The sequence below is a fragment of the Thunnus thynnus genome, chromosome 8, assembly GCF_963924715.1.
Source record: "Thunnus thynnus chromosome 8, fThuThy2.1, whole genome shotgun sequence".
NCBI classification, from domain to species: domain Eukaryota; kingdom Metazoa; phylum Chordata; class Actinopteri; order Scombriformes; family Scombridae; genus Thunnus; species Thunnus thynnus.
The window spans coordinates 28,711,297-28,726,004 of NC_089524.1; the positions used below are offsets into that span (position 1 = coordinate 28,711,297).

Genomic DNA, 14,708 nt, shown 5'->3' on the forward strand with positions numbered 1-14,708 from the left:
GAGCTAGAAAAAAAACTGCAAAATCATTTACAGCAGTACCTGTCTCTGAGCCAGGGAGGAAAGAGAAGTGACATTAAGACACAGGGAGGGGTGAGAGGGGGACAGCATTCAAACACACACACACACACACACAAGTTTGTGCAGCTATCCTTGTTAGGACATTGCATTGACTTCCATTCATTGTGGAGAGCCTAACCCAAACCATAACCCTGACCTTAACCATAACCAATTCATGCCAAACCCTAACCTTGACCTAACCTCAATTCACACTGTACCCCTAACCTCAACCAGGACCTAAGAAATAATGTTTTGCTATCACCAGGCTTTGGTCCCCATGAGGACTACTGGTCCTGACAAGGTCGGTTTTTATATCAGAAAAGGTCCCCAAGAGGTAACAAAAACACACACACAGAGGGAAAAACACACATTTAGCAGAGACTGAGCTCTGGCTTTGATCTATGGCTATAAAGCAGAGGTTATGGCACCCATAACAAAATCATTAATCCGCTATATGAAAAAAAACCCAAGAAGGTGACTGTGAAAAAGGGATGAAGAGGTTGTTTTCTGGAAGCAGAGTTAAGTGGAAGATTCAAATGGCTTTATTTTACGCTCAAATAAAATAACCATCTGATTTTTATTTTCCTCCCGGGCTGCTTTTATCATTTGGGGTACAGGCCAGAGACCAACATTAAAAAGCATACTGTATGGGGACGTTATTAAATAAGCAGATGCTATCAGTCCAGTATCTGTCTGCCTGGCATGCTGCCTTCCCACTTAAATAAAGAGGACGAGTGAGGAGAGCTCTCTGTCCCTTCAGGCCTCATCACCACGAGGCTGCTGCAGAGGGCCATTTGTCTAGAAAACCCATGTTCCCCATGCTCCTCAGAATGACTGCACTTGGCGCTGACTTTGACGGCTGCTGGATTTCAAAGCCGTAATTTATCCAGCTGCATTCAGGTTGGGAGTTACAGCAGTGGCCTTGGAGCGAGACAGACTGCAGGCAACAACAGACGCCCACATTCACTCCAGGTAATGGTACTTAGGAGTGTGCTGCTGTCTGAGAACGATGCAGGAAATGATCATGTCACATTTACTATCTGTGCATTAAAGGCCTTACTTATAAAGATATTAATCTTGCTACAGTCTGGAACATGTTGCATAATACTGGATGAAAAACAATTTCCCATGTCCCAGCTTCAGTGTCAAGTATGTTTTGTCCAGAAACACTAATGATGGAATAATAAAATGAAATAAAAAAGCATCTCTCCACTCGACTATCAGCTAATCATCCAGAAAAAAACTTTCCACTTTGAACAAGAATCAATGAATGTAATTTATTTTCATTTCTTTTCCCACAATTGAGACACTGATGGGGGTCAAATGTTGGGTAAATAGCTGTTATAATAACTCTACTTCCCAGCCAACCATACCCAAAACTAAGCCTGTTCCATAGCAATTTGTGACAATGAGATGTTTTAAGAAACATCTATGCATCATGGAGACTCAGCAGCTTAACAACACAAAAGACACGAGCCCTAACAGTCAGTGTGAAATGTCTGGCTCTGTAGTCTTTCATGACTTACGAATGTAGAGATATAAGAGGATGCAGGAGCAACTGTGAAAGCACAGCATTGCAGAGCTAACACAGACAATTTAATCCACGCACAATGAGCCATCCAAATCTCATTACAGCACAGCACTGTGCGAGCACTAAAGAATAGAGACCTGTTTTTTTTTTCTTTGGGGTTAGCAGGACGCAGTGAGGCCAAAGAAAACAGGTTGTTTTGCCAACACTGATAATATAATAAAAACTAAATTAATACAAACTGAAGAAAGCTTTTGAACTTGTTCAACTTCCTGTCTGTGAAATTTAAAGGGGACCTATTATGTTCCTAACCATGTTTCTATATCTTATTCTGGGACTCCACTAAAGTAGCTTTGCATGATTCACAGTTCAAAAAACTCCTTATTTATCTCATACTGGCCCTTAATGCAGCCCCTCAGTTCAGTCTCTGTCTCTAACAGGCAGTTTTAGCTCCTGTCTCTTTAAGACCCCCCTCCTCATGAGCCCAATCTGTTGTGATTGGCCAGCTTTCAGGGAGATGTCGAGGGGCAGTTGTAGCAGAGTCATGTTAAGTTACCACCAGTGCAAACCCTACAATTCCTGCTTCGTATTAAAAGCTTTTAAACGACTAAATAACGTGAGACTTTTATTGTGAAGAGTTTACAGGAAATCAAATATGTTCCTCACCGAATTAGCAGAGCTTCGCAGCTTTGTTCTGTGGATCAGTAATAAGTAGAAGCAGAAACAGACAAAGTGATGATGATGTTAAATGAAGAGCTGCAGACGACCAGCACACCCCCAACAGGTAAACTACTTATTTTCCTTTGCCCTGCTGTGTAATGGAACACTCACAGCATGCCAGCTCAACTCGAGTCATGGCTCGACAGGACTACCCCAAAAACAATGGAAAAATGCCGTAATGTTAGCAGAGCAGAGCGGTGAACTCGCCCTGTGCGTGGAGCAGATGACCATATGAAGAAATCCGCACAAGCCAATGTCAGCTTGAGCTGAAAACAGAACAAACTGTTGGCATTAATCACAGGGATTACTTCTACCTATGTTTACCTCATTATTTGACACTTAAGCCATGTTTAATATGAACATCCAACAATATAACATCATATATATATGACTGAAAATAAGGAAAAGCATAAGGTCCCCTTTAAATGCATATTATGTCATTTCTGTCGTTAGTGGGCTCTCAATCAAAACAATAACAAAAGATGGAGTTGGATGATGTTGTGAAGTAGTGTGGGATCATCGGAGTTGCTGTCTTCATTGTTAAACTACTAGCTTCTCCCAGTTAGGAGTCCTTCAGTGTTCATCGTTCAGGAGGTTTTTACTGGGAGCCGAATTATCCACAGAGGTCTCTTCCTCTCCAAAACAAACAGACCCCATGATTAAAACTGGTAAAAACACTGAATAAAGCAGTTTCTCATTAAAAATCAGTGTTTCTCTGACGCTGTTCAGTCGACACAGGATGTAAGGAGGAGCTGTGAGCCGAGCTGTTGCTAATGTTTGCTCATCTTGTTTCTCTGACAACTTAAGACATCCGATGACTAAAATCCTTCATCCGGTTGAAAGTTAAAACGACCTAGATCTAAAAAGTTTATCGTAAAAATTTGGCTTAAAACTGAATAAAGTCAATTCATGACAGTTGCTGGTGGCAAACCACAATGCTGACATATTATCTTACATGAGTATACTCTTTGGTAGACGCCATTGTGGCAGACAACCACAACACTGACGTATGCGCACAAGATGATTATCATCTTGTGCATGTATACTCTTTGGTAGAGTATACTCTCTATAGACTGTTTCTGTGTTCATGTTGTTTACCCTGTCAACTGACTGATTTGAATTACCCTGGATGCATTGCCAGTGTCTTCTATACATGTCATGTCGAGAACTGTTTAGCACAGATTTTATTCTAAATGACCAGCGACGTGTCTCAACAAACATGCAAACCTTGAATCAAACACATGTGGAACCCCAATGTCTTATTACAGATCAGATGAATAGAAGTTAAATGTTATTAGAAAGCAAACTGCTGATGAACTTTGAATTGAAGAGCTGTGTGAAACGGTAGAAGTCTTCCACAAACCCAAGTTTCTTAGCATGACATAGATTCTTTTCCTTCAAACAAGTAATACATTAGTTTACCAGTCATATTACCAGCAGATGATAGAAAATTATCAGTTAAGTTGTATTTCTTACTTGAAATTTAGCCATACAAATGGCTCATGTTTTCTTCACCTGCAATGTTTCATACACTGGTGGTATTTCAGTGTTTCTTCGGCTAATCTGCTTATGGTTTTTCACACATTGCAAAGGCTCATTACACTGTACATTCTCTCAGTAAAGAGCTTCAGTGAGCTAAAAGAAACACACACACACGCACACACGCTACACTATATGAGAAGGGGGGAGGAATAGCTTTGTACGATTTATTTTTAATTCCTTTTTTATTACTATATAAAGTAGATACTTTTTTCTTATAAAGCAATAATACTGCAGGTTTTATTCGAGGGTCCTTTGCATGTCTGAATACGCTTGCAAAGACCTCTTGCGTGGTAGCTGCATAAGCAATATTCTGTTTTTAGGATGACGAGTGAGATTAGCCTGCGCTGGAAAACAGGGTTAGAAATAGTGATCGCCTGAGGACCCACAGTGTTCTTCATGTTGTTCAGTTCAAAAAGGTGTCTGATTTAACATCCTTGTTATTGCCAACATGGAGAGAGAAGAAAATAGTTCTTTTTTGTGAAGGAATTTCGTGGATTATTATCCAAGTCACAAATTTTATTTGAGCCTTATTGCTTCTAAGTGGAGCTGTATGTTTCACTATCGAAGCACAGTGTGACTGATCAGTAGCGACCAAATTGATCATTAGAGACAAAATCTTCACTCTCAGTGCCTGCAGTAGCACTTACCTGATATGTGTTGTCAAAGCTGTCATACATGAACCGTGTGATCAAAGACGTCTTCCCAACTGCAGGAGAAGAAAAAAGACAGAATGCATTAAATGAGAGACAAGAGGCTCGGCTTCCTGTATTCAGACACTCTATAAACGTAACAGCGGGATTGGTGGTTATGGTATCTGCAACGGCTGTCACTGCTGCCCAGGGAGCTCATTACTGTGTGTGAGGGTGACCAGGAGGTCAATGGTGGCATCAGGTCCAGATGTAATTACAGTGCTGCTGCTGCTGCCAGCATTATGTGTGTTCCCAAAACACTTACATTTCCCATTTAATATGTTAAACTAGTGCAATGCCCATTCAAAACCTGCCTGCTTCAAACGCACAATTGCTTGGCCTCCATTATTCCTTCTTCAACACAGAAAGATTAATACATTTGATATGAGGTGTTAATGACTATATACACCAACAACATGAAAGAAACTAACATTCTATTATACACAGATGTTAAGTACTATAATAGTGAATCTTTTCTCATTTGCATTCTAAAATAAAGTGAATCGATCATATTGAGCTTGTACATCGTTTATTTTCTGTGGCTTCAGTTCAGATCATTTGAGTGGGTATGTTTGCTCAAATATGAGACATACTGGTTTTGAACTGCCCGTAGGACGTAGCCTATGTCTGTCCATACTTGATTAAAAACTGTTTTCACTGTCTATTTTTCTCTTTTAAGAGCACGCCAAAAAAAAACTTTCCTCTGACTCACTTTACAGCTCTGACCACCGGCTGTGTGTTCATGCTTACGGTTTATTATTATGGAGTACGAAAAAAAAATCAGAAACATAAATATTATTTGGTGAAAACAACCCATGCATGGACTTGAGGGTTTAATGAACATTCACACTGAATATTTTCTAGTTTTTTCGTTATTTGACTATTACGCCTGTCATTTAGCCATTTCCAGATGTGCCCTATGCAATTTCCAAATCATAAAATTTTATCCTTAGTAAGAGTATCCACTCGTACTAATCCAAATTCATATCCAGATTCAGAGAAATGTTCCACTCCATCAGCGGAGGACATCACCACATCAACACCCTGCTCTTTTTACTCCTGGACAGCATTCTCCCCCTCAGACACAGAGCTGATCGACTCGCTGTTCGCCTGTTTATTCACAGTTTATTAATATTAAACGTATCATGTGTCCAGGTACGCCATGTGAAAATACTTTTCTCTGACTTGCTGTACAGCTCTGATCTCCAGCTGTGCTCATGACATGCAGTCACAGAGCCCTGAAGCCCCGCCCCACTGCTGCAGAACTGAGCAAAGTTAAAAAAATAACCCTGATGACATCATCAGGGTTATTTTTTTAACTTTGGAAAGATCCTCCAGAACTACAAAACACATTGTACAACGGTTTTCACAAGATGAGCAGTGTTCATTGTGACAAATGAACTGAACTTAATCAGTGGAGTGTCCCTTTAAGCAATGACAGAAAAGTAAAATAGTAAAAAGTAGTAAGGTAAAATATATTCAAAACTGCAAGTCATTTGATTAATGAACTTTGGCAATAATATAAATATCAAGGTGAAGCCAAAGGTAAAACTTGTTCATCCTGTTCCTTAATATCTGCTCAGTAAAATCAGTAAAATGCCGATTTACAAACAAAAAAGACAAAAACAAAAAATCTTTACTGGTTCAACTGGTTCATATAGTACTCCATTACCCCTTTTAGACAATTCGTTGCTGTTATGGTACTTGAAATGCTAGATCCCATGTATCTAAACGCACCCAACTGTTCGATCTGACGCTTTGCCCTTTGGAAAAATGATACTTAACTAAACTGCCAAGAATCATTATGGAGGCGTGTTATGGTATGTGACTGATAAATGACTGGAAAACAGACACCTAATTTCATTTCAATTCAATAATTAATTCATCATTTTGGGAGCATATGACATGTTATACCAGAATTCATCACTTAAAGAGAAGACGGCTGGTTAGACACGGTTGACTTATTGATAGATGGCTTTCTGATTTTTTTTCCTCGGTGGTTTTATTAATGAGAGGGAAGCAAATGGGGAAGCCAGCAGAAATCTATCCCATCATCTTCTTATATCCATTTAGCAGCGGTGCAGATGTCTGACTGAGAGCCGATATCTTATATCCTTCTAACTCCAGTAGAACAGATCCAAAGGCCAGGATCCAGATGAGGGTGCGAAAACACAAACATATAACACCAATTGTTTTCATTGCACTGGTTCCACGTCTCCTTCAGGATTGACTACAAAGTCCTGCTACTCACATATAAATCCATCACCAGACATGCGCCTCCCTACCTACAGGAACTGATTATACCACAAACCTCCACCTGCACCCTCAGATCCGCCAGCAGGTTGTTCCTCCGGGCCCCCGGTGCTAAGCTCTACAGTATGGGGGACTGAGCCTTCTGCTCTGCTGCACCATGGTTACGGAGCAACCTTCTTAACTATGAGGGCAGCACAGACCCTAGACTCTTTTAAAGAAGGCCTAAAAGCTCTCCATTCATCTTGACTCTTATTGCTATTGTCTTTATGTTTTGTGTTCTATGTTATTAATACTGTAACACTTTGAGTTTCACTACAAATGAGAAGTGTGGTACAAATTAAATGTATTACTATTATTTATTATTACTAAAGGGCTGCAGTTAAGTCCAATTAGCCGTCAACAACACGGCCAGACTCCGTATGCTGCTGACTACCACACAGTTAGTGGTCTACATATACCCCTGATGCAACATGCACACATCTTCTTATGAAAGTGCTATCCCAGATTTGTTGTTTTTAAATATTTGAGAAATTTCAATTCATTATTCATGTAAAGGAAGTCTACTGTAACTGAGTATTCAAAATTTGCAGGCACAGGCTCCCTCAGTAAACATAATCTGTCTTGAATTAACAGTTCATCAAATGGGCATGCGATTGCAATTGTTTACAGAAAGAGTTTTAATCAGGGAGGCTAATTACATGTGTCTGTGCCCTCACTTGGTTTCCGTATCTGCAAGGCAGGATCTGATGCGTAGCTACTGATTATGCTAATGATCTTGCGCTAATTTATCAATACATCATCTAGCTTATTTAGCTACAGAACTGTCCTACTTTAGACACACACCAGCTAATTTAACACATTCTACTAATTCAGTAATGGTCTGTTTGGAATTGAAAATCATCATGAATTGTCTAGTAGAGTTAAGTCGAGTCCAAATTTCACATGTCTGCAGTTGGGGGCGCTCATGTCTTTGGCGCAGCAAATTAAAATATATAACATTTAATCTTGTTGAAAGATTAAAGTGGCTATTATGATAGAAGGATACTTTTCTCTGATCATCTATTGTAGATATTAATACTTTTTAATTTATTAGTCAATCTATTGAATAGTCAATACCCAAAATACAAGAGCAAAAGTGTAAGGAATAGATTAAACAGTGTGTTTGCTGCTCATAAGCCTGGATAAGTAGTTAAGTATAGTAGAATCCAAGCGTTACCTCCAAGGCCAAGAATTAGCATATAATTAGCTAACTACATTATCATATTTGGTTAGAGGTTATGTTAGATAAACCACTCATTCAAGACTGAGATGAACACTATGCTACTAAACGCTATGCAGTATGAGAGTTTAGGGTAACATTAGCAGCTCTGTCCTCTTCTGTATTGGATTTGGGGAAGTTCATCCAAGATGATCCAGCAGAACTCATTGATTAATCCTCATCCTCAAATTTTATCTCATGTATAATATTTTTTGAAATACTTACAAAGAGTAAAGAATTAATCTAACTTTGATCTGGTCTGATTTTTTTTTTCCTCTAAATACTAATAGTACTCTAATACTGAAGCTAAGTAGCTCGACCCAACAATACAAGAACAATTGTGCTGTTTTATGTCCATGTCTTCTACATGTTTCATCCATTGAGGATGCTGACTTTTAGCCTGAGAACTGTAAACTTTGGCCTGTTAAATTACTACACAGCACTGACTTTGTATGGTATCATGTGTGTAAAAATACACATCTAAAACTCTTTTGCAGTTTCTCAGAAACATTATAAACTCAGCTGGAGACTGAGTTTTTGAGTTAATGTTAGCTTATTAGCTACATCTAATCATTTCATCAAACATTTCATTTCATTTCATTCCTAGACTGATAAGTTTGACACGCGTAGCAACAGTAACTAAGGATGTCGGGGCTTAGCGAAGAGTCAATTGTGATACTATGTTTATCGTTTAAGTCATTTATCAAACAGACACTTTGCCTGTTTCAAGATTCTTAAATGTGATGATTGGATGCTTTTCTATGTTTTATATAATTGTAACACAACATATTTTGAGTTTTGGACTATTAGTAGGACAGAACAAGTCACCTTGGGGTTTTATAAACTGAATGGGGAAATTGTTATTAATTTATAAAGATAAATCAATAATGAAAATCATCAATTGTTACAGCTTTACACAAAGCAATACAATGCTGAGTTTAGCTTATGTGTTTCAGTTCCTGTTTTTCATGCTGAAGATTTGTTAGGCAACATGTCTTCACATCAGTGGTTATGAGGGAGCACATTAGGCTAGAGAGTCTGATCCAACATCCTCGCTGCTGACTCATCCTCCTCGACCGCTAAGCAACATGAGACAGCACTCTCTGTGCCTCTCAGTCACCGCTGAAAGCTTCAAAAGTCAGGAACAGACAGCACGTCCTTATTTCTTCCTCTAACTCACAAAGTATCTGGGAGAATACATCACCAACAAAATCTGAGGAGACATCAAAATTCCTTCCCCAGAGAGGGAAGGTGTATTACAGCGCACTTTGATTTCACTTGCATGTATATGAGAAGCAGTGCAATGATGGACAGTTAATTATATAACTGGGATTTCACACCAACGCACGCACCGACGCAAAATATGTCCCAAATTAATCCAACCTATAGTAGCTTTTTTATCTTAAAAAGCTGATCTGAGTGTGTTACTCAGTTTTTGTCAATATCTTCAGAAATAACTGCAGGTCTGTTTGTGTGAATTTAATTTTTAATTATTGGGGTGGAAGCAGGAAGCTTAGTTATGCCCATGGCTGCAATAATTTGGTATATTTTTCGTTATGCAAAAAAAAAAAAAAGATTAAAATGGCAGATTTTTGATTACATTTCAGAATTAGCTCTGCATTTCTGAGCATTTCCTCCCTCGTAAGCTTTTCATCCTCTTTGCCATTAACACTGAACACTATTTTAGAGATTATGGTGGGATTCAAATGATTAGTAGCTTTAGTCAGACATAAGCAAAATCCAAGGCAGTGGTAGATAACAGCAATAACCTCTTTTCATTCAGGTTGTAATAGAGGTGTGTTCTCACGGGGCAGTGGGTTTACAGAGAAAACTGTCGCTTTTTACATTTCAAAAAGGAAACATTGAACTACAGGGAGTTCAACTGTAATTCAAACCACCCAATTATAGACCAGTAACAAACCTGGGGTGTTGAAACCCATCTTTTCAATGAGATTGTTTTGACATAGAGTTAAGATATATGCTATAAAGGGCATTCAGGACGACTACTGCAAAGAGTTTTATTCTCAGTCAGTGATAGGAAAAGTCTATGCATGTTTACTTCAGTGATGCAACACTTATTGTTAGCACCCAGTTTGTGTTTTATTCATTATTCTACAGATGTCTCATCTTGACATTTAAGCTATGCAAGGTAGCTTTTTCCTCAGTGTCTGCCACCTACTGATTACTGTCACACTCCAATTAAAGCAGATCCAGTGTACAAGTTCCTCTGGTGCGAATGGCCACAATCATAACAGGAGAAGCTGTCTAGTACCAAACACAACATCAGCACACCAGCAAAGCTAACCTTTGCCTGTTAAAAAAAGACCCAGTGTGCTTGTTTTAAGAACAGTTCATCCAACACCTGATCTGCTGAGGGTGACCTCGAAATGAATATGTTAACATGCTTCTTTACTGTTGTCTTAATTAGTGTCCGCATTGTTTGTTGTGATTTCTTCTTGATAATTTCACAATTAAGAGCCCTGCCTTTAAGAATGTGAGTGGATTTTTACTTTTACTTGTTTTTCTTACAGTTCTGGTTACACTTACAAAATGTACCTTTGTCTCACCTCCGTGCAAAATATAGATTTTGTTTTTTTACTCAAATCTGAAATGGCTGTGGTAACTTTAAAGGAGTTATTCCTCTCTGTGATGTAGCTGCAGTAGGGGTTAGAGAGGATGAATACACCACAGTTACATAAGGCATTTAAATCTTTAACATCCTAGTGCAGCATTGTATGTGAACTTGACAACCTCAAGTCCACATGCTGGTGTAGAAATAGAAAGCACCTTCTCACGCAACTGTACGGGAGTGGACAACCGCACATGTTGACGACTTCTCTTATTTGTGTCATAGCTGTATTGGAAAGTAGTTAAATACCTTCCAGGTTTAAAATGTTACTAAATGGGAAAAAAAACTTAATTGACTTGTTCTACTGTTTACTTACTTCCATGGCTGCTCACAGTAAAATCAGTAAAAGTTTTCATCCGCATGTCTCTACACAGTGCAGTGATTCAACATGTAACACCTATCACCGGTGATGACATACACTCACACTGAGTAAGCTATCAATTATGTAGTCACCTTATAGACAGCTTAATAAATAGTAAGACAGAGAGGGGATTCCTGCCTAGTGGGTCTCCAATTAAAGCCTTGGATTTAATGAAGTCTCTACTTGGTGTGATGCTTCAAAGACTTTGCCGAGTGAGTTAGCAACATGAGGGCCAATTAACAGAGAGAATCGAGCACCTGCTGCTGCAGGACCTGCACTTTCACCACCAGGTCTCCGCTGAGCACAGTCAGCACACACCTCATCAAGGCACCTCTTAAGAGCTCAAAATGCAATTTTACGGCACGTTAAAGGCCCTACACAGTTGGGCTCACATTAGGCTCTGCTACCTCCTGCAATTTATGAACTATGCAGCCGTAAAATGAGTTAGTTAAGGATTCTCTCATCTCTACGCCTAAACAATCAGGGAAGAAAAAACAAATGTGTAACAAATATGCTGGAGCCAAATCAATAAATACCAGAGAGATATCATGACAACTGTAGATAATTGTGTGGAATGGATGTGATTGAAATGAGTGTCCTTTAAAAACAATAAAAAACAAAAACAACACTGTCATGATCTTGGGTCTTTTTCAGGATTAACAGAATATTTATGTTGTGTAGATATGTAGAAATCTGCTTTTTGAGGTGGGTTTAATAGCAGACTGAAATTAAGTATTTAAAGGGAAGGGAAGTTTAAGAAGGGGAAGTTTTCAAATTACAAAAAATAGTTCTGCAAACATTTGCTACTTTACATTTGCATAGACTTGAAAAGATATTATGGATGATACATAAGTTATATGTGAACACCCTGGCTATTAATGTATGGATGGGACAATGCACACACACACAAACACACATAGATAAACTAATAAATAGTATAATAAACTCCAACTACCACTTCCTCTGAGCTTTAAAAAGCTGAATAATGCAATAAATAGTCCATCCAGGCCTGAAGCTGTGTGCCAAGCAGCCAGGTAAAACCACTGCTGGTCACTTGGCAGCAGGCATCATGGAATACCCTTGAGGACTTGGCAGCCAATCAGAGCATGGCAGTGCTTTCTCCATGGGCCCGACTCCCACTCACAAGGCGATGGATAAAAATAAAACAGTGCGTGTCATGCCTTGCCTTCGCACGACACCCGGATGAGAGCTCAGCACACTGGAGAGAGCCAGATATCTAATATTTATTAATGACTGAAGGAACTGAGAAAAGTAAGTGCTTATTTATGATTGTCCTTGCTGAGGAAGGAGAGCTCAGAGATCCTGAGAAGATACAGACCAGTGGGAGAGATATTGACTCTTGCGTCTGTGTACTTGTTTATTCATAGTCACAGCAGCTGGCATACAGAACCCAACAGGAGAATGCCAAACAGCAGATGGCCTCCAAATAAATTTCCTTCAGTCTAAGTTAACGAATTACACGCACATTAACAAATCAAAAGGAGCTGCCAACCTTAGAGAGCTGTAAAATCTTTCTACAATGAAAACTTACAATCATAACTGTACATGGATGCTACACAAACACACAAAACTGAGGGTGTCATGCTAAAGGGCTCAGCCAGAGACTCAGCATAAATCCCAAGTTTACAGCACCAAAAGTCCATCATTTAAAGATGTTATACCAGGTTAAAAGTTCAACAAAATGTCTAAATGTCTAAATGTCCCACTTTTACCTACACCATCTTTAAAGGGTTGCTGACTCTAAATTCTATTAATGATTAAGTTCAGTGGCCGGTGACTGTGAGTTAACCTCCAAAATGTTGGGAGTGGCTGAAACAAAAAAATGGCTCTATGGGTTTGCAGTTGGAAGCGTATTAATTATTCATTAATCAGATGTTTCCAGACGGTTTGGTTCGGTGATAAAACTCTATATGTGTTCCAATTCCATGCTACATGCTGATTCTAACCAGCTTTTGAGTTTATAATGTGTTTAAACTTGAAAAGTGACAAAATTCAGTACAAAAAAGTCAGTATTGCATGATGACATATACACTTGTGCTCCATTTCCTGTGTGCAATGCAGTACAATTCACAAAGGAAATAGAGGTCATGATCATGAAAAACAAAAAGTAAATAACTGAATCTAGGTATGCACTGATCACACTTTTCATTTCCTACTACTTATTGCGATACCTAAACTCAGAGTATCTGCTGATACTGATTCAATAACAATTCTTTTTTCACAAATTTAAAATCTGTGAACCACACTGCATAGAACTCAGTGGAATCATTTTTATGTAAAGTAACATAAGGCTAAAGACTGAAAACTGAATCTGCAGTCCATCATGACCGAATGAATGCAGTTAATAGCAAACACAAGAATTTAGTGAAGACATCAACGAGGAAACTGTTAAATGTGGGGAATGAATTCTTTACCACTGAGCATCAGAGAGTGCCGTACTATTAAACATTTTAAATCTAGTTGGAAAACATAGCTGAAGCTGAATTGAGATTAGTGATGGTATACTGCCTAGTTGGGGAATAGTATTGTCTGTTTATTTTTTCTTTCAAATTTTATTATTGATATTTTACCACGTCTATTTTCAAAGTGTAAAGTGTGTGTTAATTCACCACAACTGATTGTTATCTTTTACTTCAGTGACTTGCACATCACTGTTTCCTTCCTCCCAGAGACCGCAGGTGGAAGTGAACTTTTAGCTATATCTGGTACAATAAATGTATTGTACATTGTCCCTGTTACATAAAAAAATAAAAAATTCAAGTGAAATTTAAAAACGTAGGTCACTTCAGCCCAATACTAATCCAGTATATTGGATCGGTGCATACCTAGTCAAATCTTCAGACAATAATTTTGCTTTCTCTTTGTTATTTAATAGGCAGCAGCATTCCAAACTTTTGTTTGACTGATGTCTTTTATCACATGAAATATATAATTTCCTATTAATATAAAACAGGTAAAGTGTGTTGATTTCTTATATAAACTAACTGCTACTGTAAAGATTAACATGGTTTTTATTGTATACAATTAGTATGTTCTGTAGTATGGAACTGGGACAGTCTAACACCATGTCAGACCCTAGTGACTGCTATTTTTAAAAAACACTATTAAGGTCATTTGTGCTGTAAGTGAAAAGATCAAATTTGGCTGATAAGGTCAAGTTTTTAATCCTCTGTATTTACTGTAAATTGCAGTAAATATATCATAACCATTGTTTCAACAGCCTTTATTTTCATGTGTCAAGTTTCATAAAAGTAGCTATAGCTCATTTAAATGACGCCATGCTCCACCCACACAGCTGTTTTCACTTAATGTGCCTGATTAGAAATCTCCTCAGGACTGTGTGGGCGTGCACAGACTGCGCTTGATTGGCATCTCCCTTCACCTGTTACAGCAGTACAACTTGCACCTCTATTGTTCTTATCAGAAAAGAAAGTTTGGCGATGTACTTTCTATCATAGCTTCACCTACGCCCACCTTCAACTTCAGCAGGGATCAAATCAGCCCCATAACTAAAAACCCCTGTGAGAGTGTACCTTACATTTAGAACAAGACATAAACAGCTTCATTAATTCTAACATGAAAAATAGTTACTGATATGCAACTTGTGTCTATGCTACATAAACTCTCTTCTCAACAAAATGTAGTCTGTT

General features: G+C 38.5%; 1 protein-coding gene across 1 annotated transcript in view; it reads right to left on the reverse strand.

The window, feature by feature from the left end:
• Positions 1-14,708, reverse strand: part of rab6ba (RAB6B, member RAS oncogene family a) — a 58,989-nt gene that overhangs the window by 24,369 nt on the left and 19,912 nt on the right. Inside the window, exon 2 of the mRNA XM_067597806.1 lies at positions 4,495-4,553. Coding sequence (XP_067453907.1) covers positions 4,495-4,553 — 59 coding nt within the window. The remainder of the gene's footprint in view (positions 1-4,494; positions 4,554-14,708) is intronic.